Below are 21020 nucleotides of genomic sequence, written 5' to 3' on the forward strand. Positions count from 1 at the left end.
TGGGAAGAGGGGATTTGGTGAGGGCTGGCACCACTGGATTGCAGGAGCCAGCCAGGGTGCTGCAGGGTGGCAGCAGAGCTGTGGCCATCTCCTCCACTAGCACGCACAGCTCCACACTGCTCTCCCTCATGGGATCGCAGAGCAGAGACTGCATAAAAAACTGGAAAGCAGGCGATGCTGCAAAAATTCCGAGAGCTTTATCTATGAGAAAGCAACCGATAAAGCTGCATAAACCTGCGTAGTCAGGTGACAAAAAAGTGCGGCAGCTTATTGGGGAGCAGGGAAAACAGATGCTGCAAGGACGGGGAGCTGGCTGATTCCTAAGTTCAGGTTCCTCCTCTGGCTGGAGCACAGCACTGCAGCTTTCGCCCGCTGAGCACGTCCTGCTGTCTTCTGCTGCTGTCCTCAGCTAACCCGGCCAGCAACGACAGTCTGACCATCATTCCCCGCTGGGACATGCTCTGCACATGTCTGGCTTTCCCTGACATCCCGCAACAGGCGTGCAGCTGATGTCCGGTCTCGCCAGCACCCCATGACCCAAGAAACACGCTTAGGAAGGCTTTGGAATGGAGCATTGTGCTGGCTCTTTCCAACCTCCGGGCCTTCTCTCCTGCCTCTCTGATGCAGTGCCCGTGGTACGCCCTTCCCCTCTGACCCCGTGCTGCTGCACTGCCCTGACCTGCCGGGCTATGGAGCAGCAGCTCTCAGCCTACAGCAAAAGGGCTGCTCTGCACTGGGCAAGGGTGGCAGCAGTGCAGATCTTGCCCCACAAGCTGTGAGGAGGCCAAGGCTGCCAATGACGGATGCAGGGGAATTGAGAGGGGAGCCACATTTACAGGGTGCAAGCAGGCAGGAGAAGGCAGGTCCGGCCCTGCTGCCACTGCAATGGAAGGCAAGGGCTGGGCAGATGAATGCTACTTCTTTGTACATCCTCCTCACCTCTGCCTTCTGTAGCTGCTCTACAGAGAGCAGGCAGTGTACAAACTGGAACATGAGATGCTCTCTTAGCCCAGCATGCAAGAATACCATCTCTGTTTTTTTCATTTCAAAATAGGCTAAACTCAGCAGCAAGACAAGGTTCATGGTCATGATGTGCCACCTTCCTTTGGCTGTCGCTTTCCCTAATTGCACCTAAAGGTGCAGTTCAATCCCTATAGTCATCTCTTCCCTCAAATGCTTCACTGCTTCTCAGCACTACAGTGCCAGCTCTTCAGATTTTTATGCATCTGCTTTCTCCCTGAGATGCCTCATCTGGTGCTGTGCAGAAAACAAGGGTGCCTGGACCATCAGCATTTCCATGCTGAAGTGCCCTCCCTGTGACTTGGCTGTGTCAAGCACTTACCCTGCAAACATGAAGTGAGTGGTTACACCTGCCCCCCACCCCCAGCAAATTGCACCCATGTAGGAAGCTGTTCTCAGCATGTCTGTGCTGCAGAGGTGGTGGCAGTTGAGTTCATTCTTTGGTAGCAAGCAACACCAGGATGTATTCCAAAATACATAGCCTTGTGGGGCAAAGATCTGTGCTAGAAGTGACCAATGTGTTCTGGTGAGTGGTACACCCATCGCCCCACCTTCAGGCCCTGATGTAATGCCTCTGTGAAAATGGAATGGGCAGAGGAACAGGCAGAGACCAAATTATCCTTGTTCCTTGCGTAAGTCAATTCCTCACTTGTGATACTAGACTGGTAGCCTCCAGGGAGAAGAAACTGCACTGCCAGAGGAACATTCACATCAAATCTCGAGTTTCTGTATTTCTGAAAGTTCTCCTGAGGGCTTAAGGAGGACTCTTTTAGGCAACCAGAATTAGAAGCCTTAAGGGAATAGAAGATTTGCAAAGGGCTGTGGTGAAGGACTTAGGGAGGAATTCTGCTTGGCCAGACTTGGGGTAAAAAAGAGAAAAGAATAATGTATTCCTACTGTGCAATTAATTTTTCTAGAAACGTTCTCCTGCTTAAATTATAACCAAGCCCTGGCACTGCCGAGTGCTGTGATTTAATACCCCCATAATTAAAGACTTTGTTGTCATCCAAAGTCCTCACTGTGCAGAGAAAAATCAGCTCAAGAGCAGCAGAAATGTTTTTTAGAAGTCGAAGGCTGATGAGCATGAATTCACTTGTGAGAAGACTTCCGACACACAGCCCTCAAACCTCCCGTCAGCTCCCACCCCATCCCCAGGGCTGAGTGCCGATGCACTTCCCCAGGGCATCCCACCCCAGCCTGCTGGCCTTGCCCGGGTGGGTTTGGTCAAGGCAAGCAGGGTCCACAATACCCAGCTAGGCCTCCCACACTAGGATAACCTGGGTAAAGATGGGTGAGACAAACTGAGAAGTCATCCCAGAACACTGAGGTGCTCCGTAAGTGATGAGAGATGCTTCCCCAGGACACATTAGAGATGTTGGCTCTGTTCTCCCTACAGTGAGCTCTGCAATGCTCGAATACTGGAGCATGAGGGGAGCTTTAAACAAACCCCTGTACTAAGGGCTGCACCATTCACACTCCAACCCTTAAAATGGTCCCAAGTGTTTCTTTTGGAATTACTGCTTTGACAAGGAAGAAGTCTTCATTGTTTTATCACTCCTAAGGTGCCTGAATAGATCCTCCAGCCTCCTTAGTAGGCTCCAGCCATAAAGAAACTCTCATATAATTAATAGGGCCAACAACTCAATGAAATGACAACTCTAACAAAACTGGGGGCACAAAACTTCAACACTGTATTCCACTGAAAGGACTTGCATCACTTCTGAGCATGCAGAACACACACCCTTCTTTTCGCATTCTGGTACGGAGCTTCAAAGTATCTTTCAGCTTATGTAAAGCATTCATGTGAGCAAAGTGAATTTACCATGAAGCTAAAGTGAGTGTCATTGGTAGACTGTTTTCAGATGTCAAGACAGACAACTATGAACTTTAAAACCTCCCTCTTCTGCTTTATTGACAGGTAAATTGTTCAAAAATGTTCTCACAATTCAATAATTACAAAGACTTAGACTTACATTAAAAAAGTAAAAACCAGAAAACCCCCAAAGCAGTAGTGTCCAGCTCCACCTGAGCCCCTTTATCAAGAATCTGAGAAAAAGAGCAAGTACTGTCGAACACTTAACATAACAGGATTAATTGTTGACTAGAACACTCAGTTTAAACTAAAGATAAGTGCACGTCCTATACAGTGTTTCAGGAAAGAACATTAGCCATTGGTATATCATTAGCCCATTTAAAACAAATTTTAAATAAGTGACATCCAACTGTCATAAAATTGGCACAGAAGGCACACTAGTGTGACAATGACAAACTGGATATGCCAGCCACTGAATTAATTACAAGCTTTTAATGAAACATGGTCACAAATCTTTGATTACTAAATGTATAATACATGGAAGCATGAGATTAAATATACACGCAAAACATCACCACTGCACGTGGGCCATAGCAAAATATACAGGAGTGTGTTGTGCATTTTTCTACATGATCAATACTTGATTAATAATCATGGGGTCTTCATGCAGGTGAGGATACAATTAATGAGAAAAGCAGCACCCCCAGTTACACGTCCTTCACGTTCCACTTTGGTAACCAAAAAACCAGACTGATGTTTTAGTGCGATACAGTCCCTTAGATCAAGCAGACTTCAAGGGCAATGCATCCACGAGAAGGCTTGCTAGCTAAACAATGTAGTGTGTCCTTACAACAAAAAAACCAGGAGAAACAACTTCTCAGAAGGATATAGGCAGGATCTAGGAGTAAAATTTTCTTTCCCAGCAGTAATTAACGATATTTTAAAAGCCCTGACTAATGCCTGATTGATGAGGACTAAAAAGCAGGGTACAGGTAAAAGATAACTGGGAGTAGTCCTATGTACAAGACTAAGAAGTTGGTACAAAGACAGAAGGACAGTTATGCAGCTGTATACGTAATGGTTAAATGAATTAAAAGGCCACAAAACTATAACCAACTTTTATTTGACTTCCTGGTGATTCTACTGATGTTGGAAACGACCTACAGCTTCCTAGCATTCTCCTTAAGATTTAGGAAACAAACAGTTATGGGAAAAAGGGAAGAGAGTATTCATCTGAGGATGTAACCAGACCTGCCTGCATTTCCTATTTAGAGGTCCAAATTGCGTCTAAAAGGATTTCCTGCTAACGAGACATTACATCATTCTATAGAAAAATAATATTCCTGATATTGTAGCAACATTATCAGTATCTCTCTCTATTTCTTTTTCAGCATAAGAATAAGACTATTTACTGGTGGCCTTAAACGCTCCTATGCAATAAAACTGTGTCACAGCTGCGCAGAAAGGAATCAACTGTAACTGAGCAGTGAACAATTCTGCATAAAAAGCTTGACTGCTATTTAGTAAAGAATTTTCTTCATTTCAATAGTTTGTATCTACAATCTGGATATATAATTATTCTTGTACAACACTAGAGATTCAGTGTCAGTCTTGGCACTAGCATCTGAGACAGCTTTGCCTTGCTCTTGAATACTCCATGGAGTAGTGAATGATCGAAGCCAGAGTGGTGAGAGCAGTAGTGTTATGCGTCACAGGTTGACTGGTCCAGTCCGTCTAGCGTAAGCTGATTCCTATGAGGAGAGTTGGGACTTGGGGGACCACTTGGATTTGAGCTGTTTGAGGGAGTAGAGTGTTTGGTGGAGTCTGAATCAGGCTGTTAATGAGAAACATGGGAAAAAAGAAAAAGTTATGCTTACTTAAAATCAACTCTTCACACTCAAAAGCTTTCAAAGGCACTCAAAAATTAAGGTGAGCAACACCTACGAAGCAGTGTGTATCCAATTTATTTCATAGCTAAACATTCATGCAAATACTTCCGTTATCACCAGCGGGCCCTAGCGCAGCCCTGAAGGTGACCTCCTGACGTAACAGGAATTATGGCAAAGTACATGGATATTGCTGCATCTCAGGCTCCCCTAGCCACTGCACAGCTTTCCTATCTGAAAGCAACTCTTTGTTCACTGTTGTTCTGGATTTACCAGCCTGTGCTTTTTAACCAGTTTTTATAGCCTAGGAGATTTATCTGCTCATATAAATGTGTAAACAATTACAGTCAAATAATCTTCAGTTTGGTGAAAAGGAAGGAAACAAGCATATGAACTCTTTACAAAACAGCAAAAGCATGTGAAGTGCCTGACAAAAGAGTGAAGCTTGCCAAGTATCAGCCTGGTGATCTGGAAACAGAATATACTTACTGGAGGCGTCCTGCATCAATATCTAATAAAGACAGTCTATCCACAGTTATTTTCCCAGCATTAGGTTGGTTGCTGAATATCTGCCTTCACAGACTGGCCTCACTTCAACAGGATGGCTGGCAAGTTTCCCACTATTTGGGTGAGTTAGAACTCTGAGCAGTGCACACATTCACAGCTAGTGAAATACTGCACAGGAAAAACTGGTGCTATTGCAGCAAGTTATTTTCAAGAAAGGGAATGTATATTTAGCAAATAGATTGAAAGGTAATATCCTTCAAGAATGCTGTTCACAAGGTTTTGCACGGCTCAAACAATAATAATATCATCTATAACAAGATTATCCTAACATGATCCAATTCATGCTGCAATAAAGCCAAAAGCCAAAATAAAGCCAAAAGGTGTTATTAGACCCTCCCTTTTCAAGTTTCAAACTACTGTTAAGAAGCCATAAGAAATTGTAGCATCTACTGAAAAAGAAAACATTGTGAAAACCTTAGAATCCGCCACTACTTGTGCCTGCAAACAGCAGCTATCATTAGAGCATGGAACTCACAGGATTTGGGAAGGATGCTGCAGAAAACCTAAGTCAACTGACATAGTCCATCATCTGGAAGATCAAGACAGTTTTGAGAATACTTGTGTTTAGAGATTCCTGTTTTCACACACTTTTAATAGCTTACTCAAGGCAACAAAGGAAGTTGGAGCATGGCTGTGAACAGAACTCTGGACAAGTGCTTTGACTTGGGCTATACTAAGGCATCCTGCAAACATCTGCTTCAGGAAAACACCCTTCAAACACCAGAACATTACACGGGCCTGCAGTTGGGTACCAGAAAGCACTAAAGATGTAAAGACCCTGATCTAGGAGCTTGCCTTCCAGGAATAATACCTAACACTTTCCTTGCACAGGCAGTGCTTAAGCAAAGCTTGGAAGAACCTACACCCATGATAAATCAAGGAAATAAAAATTACATCTACTCTCTCAATTCAGCAACACCAGTTTTGTACAGCCAGGATATTTTCAGTTTAGTAACTGCTAGCACATACTTTTACTTTTGCTAAAAGCAGTTTTACTTATTTTGAAATATGGTTCCTTCTCAAGTTACATGACAAAAAGTCTTCCTTAAGGCAGCACAGAAAATTACTTAACTAGTTGTATTACTTTGCTATTCCATGCTAATAGCCCAGAGAACATTTGAGGAGCTTTGAGGACACTTCATCAATTAGTCACATTTCCCTTGTCTACAAAGCTTAATCCAAGACATAATACTTCTTAAAATATCACTATAAAAAGATCTTTTCACAGCTTTACTTTTGGGTTGGCATCTCCAACTTGCAATCATATATTACAGGCTGGAGAAAATATTTGTGGAAGGAAAATATCGCCATAAAGAACACAGTTTTTATGAAGTATTTCCTCAGAAATTTAATTTATTGGAAGAAGAAAATCTAAGGCAACAGGGTATCATCAGTCTCCATTTAATAAAAGCTACTTTACCTCTTTGTCAAACTCCTGGTCAGGATCAGACATGCTTCGGGAAGGCACGGCTCCTCCCACATCACTGCCACCTGTAGAGAAAGAAGGAAAAAAGGCAGGTTTACACCTCTTGTTGAACCTGTAAATTACAGCTCAGAACTGACAAGCTTGCTTCCAGCCTTACTTGATGAGGGCCATGAAATATAGGTTTTGTTTCTCTGCTGCTGCTGCCGTGAGAGGTTAGCTGTAGATGGACATGGTTTTTCATCCTGCGCAGCAGGTAGGACACTCTACAGTTGAAATGAAACACCTTGTTAGCTAGCAGAAAAAGCTATCCAATTAGGAGTTGTTACTCATGAAAACTGTACTGTGCTTTTGAAGCTATTACAACCAGTTTTGGTAGAAAAACTGAACTTACTTGACCACATCCACATATTTTCAGTAACAGACACAAACCCTGAGAAAGACAGAGAAAGAACTAAGCCCCATAGCAGCCACTGGAACCTGTCAGCCAGCAAACCCTCTATGAAGGGACAGGGACTGTACCAATAGCTCTGCTTTCCTTCCTTCGCCTGCTGAAAGGACAAATGCATTACCCTCATCTGGGCTAGCTGAGAAAGACAACAGAAAGCCCAACCAGCAGCTATAAAATGGAAGGTACGGAACATAAAAGTATCCCTTTGTGCCTTCCTCTCTTGGATTTAACACTAAAATAGCTTACAAAATGCTGTATTTGTTAAATGCAAAATAAAAATAATGCTACAAAGCACTGCAACTTACATGCATTTTAGTTACCTTCACAGCATTAGTTTCCCCCCTCCTTGTTTTTGCTCTAGAATTGGCAAAGTGCCACAAGAACACCACTCCAGTTCCTAACAGTTTGTAGCTACTCCTACCCTTGGATAGGGAAGCAGAGGAGGGACAGGAAGAGGAAGAAAGCAGAGGGGAGCCTTGCAGTGAGGAATGGTCACTCTCGAGAGAGGTTTCAGCAGAGACAGAGCTCATGTGATAGACGTGCTCAAAGCCTGTTGGAGGTGGTATCAGAGCAGAATGTCGTGAGGATGAGGGGGAAGGAAATTCGTTCTGTTATTTTAAGAAGACAAACAAGAAAAAGGAAGGAGGAGAGGCTGATTATTTACAAAATTACTAACAAGGTCCTGGCAGTGACATCTATTTCTTTCAGTGTCTCATTCGTAAGTCAGCTAACAGTATTTCCTTGCACAGGGTTTAGAAGCATTGCACATTAGGAAGGTTCACCTTTCTCAAAATGACTAAAAGAATTTTGTACGGAGATAGTACTTGAACCCCATACAGCTCATCTTCACAGTTTTTCTGAGCAAGAACAAGTGCGCATATATCTCCCTCTCTTTAAAATGTATTTTACCAGCGGGAGGTCCATGAGAACCTGCATTCCATCTCCTGGTCCCATATGAGCCACATGGTTGAAATTCGTTGGGTTAGAAATCATCTTTGACCTTAGCTCAGGGTCTCTAAGCATTTCCCTAGAAGAACAGAGTGATTTTTACTATCAGCATTCCCAGTCTCTGCACGTCATCATATCTTAAGTTACATACCATGATTAAATTCTTACCGCCTTTGCTGTAATCGCTCTTCCTCAGGAACCTTAAATACAAATCTTCTTTTGCTCCTAGTTCGAAGCATCTGCTTCTTGCTGTTGTCAGATGTTTCTGGTACACTGAGGACAGCTCCAGCTGCAGTATCACAATGCAATTTTACATACACAGGTATATGTTGACCCAGATATATCCAATATAAGTTTCATCTCATGCAGAGGTAACATTGCTCAAAATTACCCTATTAGCTCCATATCATTTTCCCATTTCTCCCCTTGCTCAGTACTCACGTGCAAACGCGTTCTTGAAATATATTAGTCTTGGTGGCTCGCAGTTAAGGAGATTCAGCGTGCCATCCATGTTTAATGGTCTGATCTGTTTTGAGGAAGGAGGCAGAGAATTAACTCAAGCCTAGCATACACTGTGAAGAAATATCTCAGTTTGGAATTAGCCCAATTAAATGCTATATGCACAGAAAACTACTCACCCTTCGCAGGCCAATAGTCTGGACCCATTCCATAGTATTAACATCAAATACATCAACACCGTACTCGCTGTACACTGTTACATAGGAAGAATTGCAACCTGCATAGATTAAAAATAAACATAAAACCCTGATGTGGTTTCAGTAATCCAGAATTGACATACATTTGGGCAAATTTCAATAGTTACAAGTTTTCCATTTTGTGAAAGATACTTTTTAAAACACTTTCCCCCAGCCCTGCTTTCAAACAGGTATTTTTGTGATCACAGATTCACCAACGACAACTGCAGCGTTATGGAAAATTTGAATTTGATCCTTTCAGTATTTTTAAACTTCAAATTATGATTTCATGAAATTGCAAAATGGCATCTGAAAATTTCAGACATATACAAATTTGCTACTTGGTAGGAAGCAAGCAGCTAGCTTTTCTACAGATGCAGATTACTTCATTTCGGAAGCAGCAAACTAACTATACATCTGCTGCAGGGGAAAAGAGAGGGCCACCATCTGTGAGGTGGGTCATGAAGTCATGATGCGGATCTGTTCTCAGTTTCCTTCCTCTTTTGCTAACAATTATCTAGCTTTAGATATTCATGTATGGGTTGCTTTCATCAAGTTAACAGAAAAATGTCACAATGCTTAAAGCCCACAGCCCATTTTCTCTTTTCAACTTTTTAAAAAAAAAAAAAAAAAAAGCATAAAAGGCATCAGCAGACAAGTTTCTTTTGGGTCAAATGAAAATCAGAGATCCTTAGAGCTCTGTATCAGTATGCCTGCTCATGTAAAGACTGTGTCCTTATGTGAAGAGCAGTTACTACAAATTTATGGGATTTAATAGAGGAAAGAGCTGCTTCAATAAGCAATAAATAACCCAGTAGGAAATCAAACACATCACAGAAACATCTAAGAACTGAAGTAAGGTTGTGGTGCTATTTTTTAAATGCATTCACAGAAAGCCTCAGACAGCTATCATAAATACATATCCCGGAAGTGATTTCTAGTCAAGTATTTATCACACAGGGTCATGGCTGGCTTGGAAGTCCAAATCAAAGGACACTACTGAGCATCAGACAGAAACACCAACTGCTTCTGCCTGGCCAGCTTGTAGCCGAGGCTGCACTTACCAGTCAGAGCTGATGAGCTTGATTAGACCTCAGCTGGTTCCCAGAGAGACACATATGTGTCTGCATTGGGCTTGCCCACACTACAGCATTGAGACCTGCTGGCTCCGCACCTTTGCACTGTGCTGTACCCAAACCAAGCAGCCCCACAACACCTACACTGACTGCACAGAATCAGCGTATTAAGCTGATTTAACTGCAACCTAGACAGGCCACCAAGTGAACAGAGCTGACTGTGTTAGCACAGACCTCAGCCTCTCCTAGCATGAAGGGACTGAATGCCCTAGAAACAAATTCTCCATTGTACCCTAAAACCTCTCCTACAACACAGTTCTCTAGCACAGCAGAAACTGCAACAGGGGCAGAACCATTTGCACTCTGATGATCTCCTGATGGGACAGTTAAAAAAAGACACCATTACTAGTGACTGACACTAGGAATGAAGAGGGAGGACAAGGCTAATGAAAAGGAAAGCAATCCAGTTTCCTTTGGCAGCAGAAAAAACTGCTCTTTCTACAGAACCAGCCCTAGGCCAATGCCACTCAGGATCGCACACACAAGAATGCTATGAAATAGTTTACAGCAAGAACAGCTTCTAATAATAACAGACAAAACCATTAACTAGCAAGCCTAGTTTGCTGAAATGCAAAAAACTAAAGCTGATAAAGGAAAAGGAAACACTAGCTTTGGCTAATGGTGTTTTAAAGTAAATTTGCAACTACATTGTTTCCTTAGGCCTTCACTTCAGACTTTTGTAAAGAACTAGGTCAGAGTAAAGCAAGCAAACAATTTCAGTTCAAGACAATTAAAATGAAACAAACTTCCATTAGGGCCTGGCCTGATCAATGTGCACCTAACTCCTTATTGTACTACTTAAACAAAAAGCTATTTCTTGCCTTCCATAATTCAAAACATTGTAATTGCTGTTTGAGATCCAAATAGAAATCCCAGTTTTATCATTAACTGCCTTTAGCTACTGAATACTTAAAAATGCTCTGCATGTGCTTCTATCCTAACTAGCTGATAAAGCAATGCTCCTGAAACAAGCAGAGAGGTTGAAAAATTACCCTCCACGTGCCTATATTATTTTTGGAAATTCTTCCCTTAAAAATAGAACCAAAAGGATAAAAAATGCTATGAGTTCTGCCAGAAGTCATATTTTTACCTCTTATTTTGTTATCTTTATGAACCTTTAAGTTTCAGTTACATTTCTTCTTCGATTGTCTATTGTACTTTGAGTGCAGGACACAGAAGACATCCTACAGACAATTAGACTGTTACACTCTCTTTCAGGGGAGCAACAACCTTTACAGAATTTCACAGACCAGTAGTGTTGCACTGTCCTGCATTCAGGATTATTCTCTGTAGTTATGCCATTATTCATTCTTCTGTGTCCTGCAACAAGAACCAGAGCTTCTCTTCTTGTAGAATTCAGGATCTCAGCCCAAGAGATGGCCAATTCCAAAACTACCATCAGGAAGAATTACATATCCTGTTAACTCATCAAAACTTAAAACTATTGATGTTGAAACACAAACCCAAGCAAAATAGAATACAATGCTGATTATTTTTAGACAAGTAAAGCAGCAACAGGGATATGGCAACAGAAAAACATATACATACTACAGGCAACAGGAGTTGCAGGCCACATTAGTTCCTGCATGCGTGACCTTCGACCTTGCGAATCGACGTATACTCCCATATGGCTGAAGCAAAGCAGGTATTCCTCATTACTGAGCTCCACAGCACAAAGGGCATCAAAAGACTGCTGTGAGAGGAAGATAAGCGAGGGGTCATTAGGATTTACCAGGTTTATAGATTGTCCATCTCCCTGGATGGTCAACAGAGAGAACCCAGACTGGTAGCCAACACAGAGCTTGTCCTTGAACACTGCCATCCACTGTACAGTTCCTGGAGCCTGAATTTCACCAAATTTTTTGTGGAAAGGTTTAGTTCTGTGAATTTCATAGCAAAAAATCTGTCGTTTGACAGCCACAAACAAACACGTCGAAGAATTCTTTTTCAGTGTTCCAGTTGTAATCAATTGGCAGCCTTTAGTTTCTGCAAGCTTAATGTCAAAGTTTCCTTCTGACCCATCCAGAGAGGCCCAGGGGTAAAGGTGAACGTGATGGTTCCGACCACAGATGAGGATGATAATTTTCTCTTTGGGAGCAAGCTCTATCTGGTACACCTTCTTGCAGTCAGCAGCTCGGACTATCACTGCAAAGAAAACAAGAGGTGCTAAGTTAAACAAAAAAACCACCAGGCCTGGAAACACTGTAATGTTACATACTGATGCCTGAAAATGAATCTAAACACAGACACATACCAGATAAGAAACAGCACTTATTACACATGTTCAATCCTTCGTTATTAATTCTCAGAACAATGAAACAATGCATTCCTATAACTCATTCTGTTGATACAAAGTCTCAGCAACACTTTGCAGGAAAAGACTGCTTAACATCTGGGATAAATGGAGAAAATTTTTCACATAATATATGTACTATCTATACACTGCAAGATGCTGTATCTTCTGAAATGGGTCCCACCTTTAGGAAAATATCTGCATCTTCAGTAGATTACAGAGGAAGACCAAATTAGCAGAACACAGAAGAAATATAAAGTATTTAATGCTGATAACTGAGTATACAAAATGCTGTCCTGTTGGCAAATGTCTTGGCCAAATATAAAAGCAGCACAGTAAGCAGGTGTTAAACACCCATATGGAAAGGCAAAAAAATGCTGTGTGATGGGGAATGAGTAAGGAGGAACCAGCTTAAAGCTGCAGTGAGAGAGGTTTAGGCCAGGCACCAGAAAAAGCCTTCTCACAGTAAGGACTAGTTAGGCTACCCATGGAAGCTGGGGAGTTTTACCTTCTTTAAAACAGGGTTAGAGGCAATAAAGGGGGTGAGGTACAATATATTCTGCTTTGGGGATCACGGGTATACAGGCACTTTCAGGAAAGTAGTGAGTATTTCACGGGGAACAAATAGAAAAGACTAAGTAATTCCAAATTAGGAAACATAATATGCATAAGCCAGTTATATTAAAATGTCACTTTCATTTTTCTGTTAGCTGAATGTATTCAAAATATTTGTGAATGATAATTTTAAAAAATTAACTAGAAACTTCATGCATTTTTTCACCAATAGTTGAATAACCTTGCCAAGTTACCAAATTCTGTAAACTTTGTAACAACTTTGGCTGTTCAGATGACAAAGCCAAGTGCTTTTGCGGTGTTCGCCTCTTGCACAAACAGATGACATGTCTGAAGAAATGTTCTATGAAATAACCAGCTTGGAAATTTGCCACAGAGAAAGGTTGGCTTTTTTTACCCCTAGCTCCAACTCCAGCTTACAATTTAGTTTACTTGTCAAGAACTAAGTAATATTCTGACTAAAGACCTTTGATATAAGCAGCTAGCAGCTAATTAACACTGAAAATTACAACTGCCATAAATAAGAAATTACGATTTATAAAAACACTATTAACATACAGGAACTTGCCATAGAAAACGCCTGCAAAACATCTTAAAACCAGAATTGGTAATTCCTTTTCACATTTCCATATGACATGGTGATGCAGACAATCATTCCTTTATGAAATGACCTTTTAAATTCAATGTACAATTTTCTTTTACACATGAAGCTGTACTGGAATCTCTGGAATTATTTGCATCAGAAGTTATTTTTATATCTAAGTACTTAAAGAATGGTGAGCACTGGAAGTTTACTCAAAGGAATGGCATTTATTACTGCTAAAAAGAATTCCAAGTATCTGCTGTCTCCATGTACGATGCAGATTCTCCTGGAATCGGGCAATGCCTTATTCTAAGCAAGAAGCTTTCTGGCCCAAAACCACATCCCTGACTTCATTTGATTCTGAAGTTCAGGTAAGTCCTTAAAAACCTGTATTCAATGCTTTACCTTACATAGAGATGCAACTTTCAGCATGACTGCAATCCAACTTTCAAAATTGCAACAAACCAAATTGCAATGAAAAAAGGAAATTCAAATTCTTCCATCAATGCAAACTTTCTTGAAATTGGAATGACAATGACTAAAAACAATCAGAAGGATATTTCAAAAGCGTCTCAGTAATTTTTCAAATGTGGAAATAGCACCTTTTAGTTTTACAAATCTGTATTACTGACGTCAACATCCTCAACTCCCAGACAGTTTAAGACACCAGCAGAACCCAAGCTTAGAGGTCATAAATATATGTGAAGAGAGCATTCGGTATTTTGTTAGAAACAATACTATCAGAAAGCCAAGGTTGCTACCTGTTACACCACAAAAAACATGGATTTAGAATATTGTCTAAATTTAGAGTGCTTCGGGAGTTACAAGAAAGCATGGATTTCACAAGGTATGTTTGGTGCTTTTGAATTCAGAGAAGAAAATCCCCAACAAATATTTCCTGCGGTAATTTGGAAAAGGATAAACAGTAGTAGATGAAGGTATTTTAAATCTGCACTGCTTCTTAGAAATACGTTACTTAACTTCTACAAATTCAGTTTAACTCAACTAGCTTATTAATTTTTTTTGTTCATTTGTTTGTTCAAAATAAAAATATCTTACTTTGGAAACAGATTGCAAAATTCACCAGACTTGTTCTTTGCTTTTCCATGCTTAAAATTGCATTTTGTATGGACTGACCCAAATATCCCCATACTCGTGTGCTAGTAATCCTTCTGGCCTCCGTGCTTTCCCCACCATACCAATGCATGTCTCCCACTGTTATTTGCATTTGTGCTCAGTATATCAGGGTAAGGGAAAAATGCTTCCCTTAGTCCTTAGCTGTGATGCCTAATAATACAATAGAGGGATATGCCTGTGCTGCCCAGTGACTACGCTGCATACACTTTGCTTTGATACGTGGAGCACGCTCTGTGTGGATTTCTGGAATGGACATACTAAGTCCTCCGGAAGATCAGGCTAAACTGATCCCATTTTTCCCAAAGCAGAGGGCAGAATGCATTAACAACAGGAAGGAAAAAGCAGGTTCAGGAGGAAGCATGGGGTCAGGGAGATTAAGAGATAACGGAAGGGGGGCAAGCAAGGCATATGCTTTGGCCACCATCAGGAAACAGGATGCAAGTGGTTGTCAAATTTCTGAAAGAAACAGGCAATGATATGTAGTGGCTTTAATGGAAAGTCTACAAACTCTTGTGTTGCTTGCACTGGCTGTCTAGCTTCTAATTCATGGCAGTGTAAGTCCTCTGACAGTACAGGCTGGAATTAGTCTGCTTCGATGTCAAGTTTTTCTCACTCAATTCAAGTTCTATTTAGTAAGTGCCTGATAATTCACTGTGCATCAACTGCTGCTGTGTAGGCTGTGCGTGCTCTGTGTGCTGAAGCATTTTGTTACCTGCTGTGGGAACACAGTTAGGGTGAGAATGTGTCAGAATATGCTCAGTAACTCATCCCTTTAATTTCAGCCAGTCAACTGAATGTAATGATAATGATGAAATAAGTGCTTGTATCTCACATTCACTTTTCCTTCTCATCAATTAACTGAGTGCTTAATACTTAATATACATGAAGGGCTGTTGTATAACCTATATTATAACAGCATTGGAAGTGATGGAGCTCATTATTCTCTGTGCAACTACTGCGTGCATTATGGCCTAACTTACCATCGCGGGTCACCTCTATCACATACAGTCCTTCTTCTGAGCCAATTGCTATTCTATCTTGATCTAAACCAGGAAGGGAGGAAAAAAAAAAAAAAGCTATTAATTCATCTCCACTTTCTCTTCTCTTTAAAACAGACTCTGCTTTGAACAGCTGGAAAAACTTCTGGACAAACAGATTTTCAACAGCAAATCAATTTTGCTTAACTTTGTGCAGTCTGTCAAATGAATGCTATATATCATATTGCTACAACAACCTGTTAAACAACTGAACAGTATTATTTACTCTGAGTGGATGAAGAAATTTGAATATCAATACAAGATTAGCATTTCCCCCTGTTATTAAATTCCTACAAAGGAATTCAGATGAGGAATTTATTTCAAAGTGTCAGTGCTCTCACTACAGAAACACATCTAAAAGTTGCAACAACCCTCATACACTGACAAAAGTTAAAACAAACATACCTACAATAGCAGCAGCTAAACTTGCTTTAATAAGAGGCAGTGTACTGTCATAGGCTTCTTGTGGAATATGCACAACCTGGTTTTTCAGTCTGTTTTTGTGCAAGATAGACTGCAACCCTTCTAGGATTCCAACCCACTTTCTCTTCTCATTCTCATTTTCCGTCAGGATCAGTAGAGAACAAGACTTTGAAGGCAAACCTAAGAGAGAAGCTGTCACCTTTTAATAGAGAGAGTAAAATTAATAAAAGTAATAAAAGCCTTTTTTGTCAGTATTATATACATCATAGAAGTGTGAAAGTAAAATACTCTTCTTCATGACAACGTGATGATGTACCTGAGGGATATGCAACACAGCCCACAGCTAATACAACCAAAAGTGCCTCAAAAAACCCCACACAAGCTACAGTAGCTTTGTTTAAAAATACCCAATCTTGCTTAATCATTCTGAATCCTAAAATATGGGCAAGGTATGCTACATTCCTCTCCTACAATAATCAGTACATGGCGGTAAAAGGCTCCCTCCTGCTCTGAACTGGAATTGCAGCAGCATGCCATAATTTGTCCTGATTCCTCCCCCCAGCATTTTTTAATAAATTATTTTAAATGACACACATGCTTTCTGATCCAGATGCATTTAAACAAAATGGCATTTCTAGGGTCAGTTCTACATTTTGATTTTGCTACTTGTCGTGGTTTAAGCCCAGCCAGTTTTCAAAGTATTTTGTCCAGGGGGAAGAGCGCATCATATGTGCTTTGAAAGCTCTAAAGAAAAGCAATGTTTTGAGACTGAAGTAGTGCATTCTCCTACTTCCCCATGTTAAAAGGAAATCATTGTGGCTTTACCTAATTTTCAAGTAAATTGTCCTACAGATCTCAAAGCAGAATATATTCTGAATAGAAAAACTATCCAAAACCTTTCTGTTGTCCAAAGTATGGACTGAGTAGTTCTTAATGTAAGTTTTGTGTCCTCTACGAAGAGACTGAAGGGTTTGTGAGATCATGGGAACTATGCTTTCAGTCACAGACAAGCCGGCCACCAGCCAGTATCAGCCCTCAGAACAGATTTTTAGAATAATAATATTTAAACAGAAAAAGGCAGCAAAAGCTGCAAAAGCGCAGAACTGAAGGCTGTAACATGGAATAACACACCTTCAGCCTTTATGCCTTGATAAGAAAATCACCATAAAGATGGATGATACAGTTATGCAACATACTCTTCCTTAAAGAGTGAATTAAGCAATTAACACTCATCTTAAAGATAAAATATATCTGAAAATATATTTGGGACAGAGTATGATGTCAAAGACAGAACTCCAGAAGTAAGATGAAAGTGAAAAGCAGTAGGAAAACAACTGAGTAGTCTGCAATTGCTCATAGCTGTTATTAATCTGCACCAAGCTTTGTTCATGTCTAAACTGTAACTAAGCATTAATACTTTAAAGACAGGGCATAACGGATAATATTTCTAAATTTGAAAACCAAACCAAACCAAACCTGTCTTCAGCTATGGTTTTGCTTTTGAAGTACCACCAGACTTCTCAGTCTTTTGAAGGTGGCATCTTAATGCAGTCAGATGTGGAAAAAAAATGGGAGAAGTTGGTCATAACAGAAATAGCATTATTCATCATACAAAAATCCAGTATTTGCTATGAAACTCAAGGCTCCTTAGCTCAAACTGCTAAACTGTGTAAGGACTCCCCTACAGACACTCTTGGCAGCCACGTATCAATGGCAGCACTTAAACTACAGTGTTGGATGGCCTAACATCCATCTTTAAAATCTGGTTACTAAAGAGAAATACGACTTGGAGACAAGCTCTTCCTCTTCTTCATTTCATGGGGGGCTAGAGGTGGCAATATTTTAGTGTTTGGCAGCATTCTGATATTGCTTTCTGGTGGTGAAAGATCAAAAAGAAATGAAAATCTGTCTTTGGTGGGCCACCAATATCATCATGTGTTACGTGAAACAATGCGTATGAAAGAATGATCAGATTTTTACACAGATGATGTAAAAGTAACAGTTTTAGCTGTTGTGTAGAAGCCACTCAGTGTCATTATGTCAGCAAGATGCAAATCTACATTAAATGAAATGGAGAAAATAGACTCTCTTACATCAGGTATTACTGGTTTCCAGTTTTGGAAATTCCTTTTTTGAAGGAGAACATAAAACTGAGAAGAGAGGTGGACTTTCGCAGCATCTTCTCTGGCCCCTTCAAAAGGGTATCTAAATGGATATGATCACACACCAGGCTTCCAGGTAATTCATTTCAGATCTCTTTAGTAGGGGATGATCTGATCAAACTGCGGAGACATTTTGTCATGTCTATCCACACAAGTATTCTTACATGGGAATATTTGACTTTTTTCTTAGATATCCTTTCAGTTAAAAACTGCAGGCAGAAATTAGAGCAGCAAGTCAGGTAGGCTAAAATGCAAGGATACCTTATTCTTAAACAAATCAACCACCATTCTGCATAGCATATTTTCTCTCCTCAGAAGTTGTTTCCCACAGTATTCTGTGTTTGCTAATTTGAGAAGAGAGCAGGCAGATGGGAATTAAAAAAACAACAACAAACAAAACCCATTTAGAAACAAGTAAGAAGAAACCAAAAGTAAAACTAGTAGTAAACTAAAGGATGTAAACCCACTGCAGAAAATATTTTTACATAAAAGGAGAAAAGCAAAGCCACGGAAGCATTTAAGTAGCCGAGACATTTCCTAAGCAAAACCCGAAAGGACCAAATGATTTGGACTGCATGTGACTGTCAGCTCTTTGGCTTCCATGTTCCGCTGACTTGATTCTATATCACTAAGGTTCAGAGACTATGAAAACAGTGAGTTTCTGTATTTAAATGCAAGAGATTGTAGATAGTAGTCACTGACCTACTCTTCTCTATATTTTAAAATTTCAAATTAAATATAATCCACATAAAACCTAGGAAAGATGTTCCTGTTAAAACTAAATACAGCAGAGACAACATACATTCAAGAGGACATTGTAACTAAGCTAATTATTTTCTAATTTTATAGTTTCTATACTGTACTTCAACATGAAATTAAGGAAACTGAAATTTCAAATGTATTTTTTTTATATACAAGACAACACATGACAAAACTAGAATCAGTGAGCACAACCCAGATTCAGCCTACTATGTTACAGCATCAGTTCCTAAAGCAAGAGTCCTCCAAAGCCAAGAAAAAAGAACCAGGATCTGGTAATATCAGTGGAAGAGGAGACCAGAATATACTGAATTATAACCAAGAAAATAAAAAAACCCCAAACTTTAGAGATGAGGAAGCAGCAAAAGAACAACTTCGTTCTTTACAATTCAGTTATAAGAGGAGTACTGTATTGTTCCTCTACACACTTCAGAACCCCTTGAAAATTCTTACACTTCTGCATAACTTAATAAACATTAAATATGGATAATGTACTTTACTGTCAAAGCAAAACACTAGTAATTAGCTTGTATTTTCTTCAAGAGTAAATTGGTAGCCTTACCCTGAATATGCAAGGGATGTCTTTACGAGTTGCATGTATTACATCTGATGCTAGGACTGAGCTCACACAAAAATCTTCATCTCTAGTAAGAAAGAGAGCAAGAGAATCACATATATGCCCACACTAACATTATTCAACAAAATCTAATTGTTATCGCAACTGCTTCAATAGGCTGCAATCTCCTAACACTGCACAGAGGTCACAACTGCCATCACTGCTTGTTATGCTCTAACCACCCTTGACCTAAACAACTCACAAGCTTTAGTTATGCTTCTACAGCATTTAGTACGTGTAACTCAGTCCACCTGAAGTGGGGTGGCTTTATGTAGTTTTGGTTTACCAACCACACCTAATCTACAATTAGCAGCAAGAATATTGTTCTTCCAGCCCAGCAGACACATTAGAAATGAATAATTCATACCTCAATGTGTAGCAAGAGAAGGGCCTTTGGAAAAAAAGAAAAATCACATAAAAAGCTCTTGGCAACATAATTATAGTTTGTGGGATTCAAATAAGGGTTTTCAAAACAGTAAGATTTTATTCTCTATTACAGTAAAATAAACAGACATCAGAACAACTTCTGCATTTCAGAGCGCTCCACCCCAGAGGGCTTGACTACACAAGCCTTTTTAAACTGAATGTGACCAAGCTGATCACCATAATTGCCAATTTTAGTGTAAAGATGACACTAATGCCTGAAACCTGCCCATGCTAGAATTCATAGCTGTGGTTGGTTAACACCTACTAAAACATCCAAGAATCCTCAGAAGACAGATTCAAAGAGGCAGCTACAATAAGCAGATAAAGTATGGGACAGTTGGTATAATATCTGGCTAAGTTGCTTCAAGCAATGTACTGATGTGAATGCTGCTATTTGCAACACTTTGACATTTCTGCTCCTGCTGCCAGCATGTCAGACAGAGCTGACACTGACAGTTCTCAGAGAATACATGTGAGAAGAGAATAGCAGTACTACTGGTGCAACTCCAGAGTCCTGCTGCCTGGAAAAAAACATAGATCAAGGTGCTTGTGCATGCAAACTTTATATTTGACAGAGACAGAAGGTGCTGTAACATTCAAAGGTATTACACTTTCTTGGTATTTCCATAAACAGAAATAAAAAACCTTCTTGGTTACTCTGATCAACGTAAGTCTCAGATATTTTGCAGACAGTACTCAGTGGTACTTTTTATTGTTCACCATGAAAATGTAACTCCTGTCAGAAGGCATGGTCAAAACCACTTGTACTGTCAATTAGTTGGTGCTCTTCTGAAAACTACTTCTGTTTTTCTGAAGTTCCTGAAATTACTGGGTATGGGATGATCAGTGACTCAATGTTGAGGTCAGAGTGTGGGGAGAAAAGCAATCTAACAAAGTCTATTTTTTTTCCATGTGTGCCTATAGAATTCTAAGAACCACCATGCTAACATTGTAAATATTAGTGATTGTAGTATAAGTGACTACAAAGACACTTCAGTGACTTGCTATTGAGCCAACCAATTAAGCCTAATCTTAAAGTTTCTTGTGTGCTATAAATAAATATTCCTGATAG

The 21020-nt window shown here is 40.1% G+C and overlaps 1 protein-coding gene across 3 annotated transcripts in view; it reads right to left on the bottom strand.

Moving 5' to 3' along the window:
* Positions 1-4065: 4065 nt before the first annotated feature.
* Positions 4066-21020, bottom strand: part of CDC42BPB (CDC42 binding protein kinase beta (DMPK-like)) — a 66738-nt gene continuing 49783 nt past the window's right edge. For 2 of the 3 annotated variants that reach the window (XM_010024945.1, XM_010024946.1), the window contains exons 26-36: positions 19469-19550; positions 15968-16184; positions 15506-15568; positions 11488-12084; positions 8747-8844; positions 8550-8634; positions 8277-8397; positions 8070-8187; positions 6870-6975; positions 6707-6777; positions 4066-4667 (exon numbers count right to left, since the gene is read on the bottom strand). In XM_010024945.1, coding sequence (XP_010023247.1) covers positions 4536-4667; positions 6707-6777; positions 6870-6975; positions 8070-8187; positions 8277-8397; positions 8550-8634; positions 8747-8844; positions 11488-12084; positions 15506-15568; positions 15968-16184; positions 19469-19550 — 1690 coding nt within the window. In that variant the 3' untranslated portion in view covers positions 4066-4535. Of the gene's footprint in view, positions 4668-6706; positions 6778-6869; positions 6976-7103; positions 7143-8069; positions 8188-8276; positions 8398-8549; positions 8635-8746; positions 8845-11487; positions 12085-15505; positions 15569-15967; positions 16185-19468; positions 19551-21020 lie in introns of all 3 variants that reach the window. The other variant, XM_010024944.1, reaches the window with a different exon arrangement.

Source organism: Nestor notabilis, unplaced genomic scaffold (genome assembly GCF_000696875.1).
Source record: "Nestor notabilis isolate BGI_N333 unplaced genomic scaffold, ASM69687v1 scaffold7562, whole genome shotgun sequence".
In the NCBI taxonomy this organism is placed as follows: domain Eukaryota; kingdom Metazoa; phylum Chordata; class Aves; order Psittaciformes; family Psittacidae; genus Nestor; species Nestor notabilis.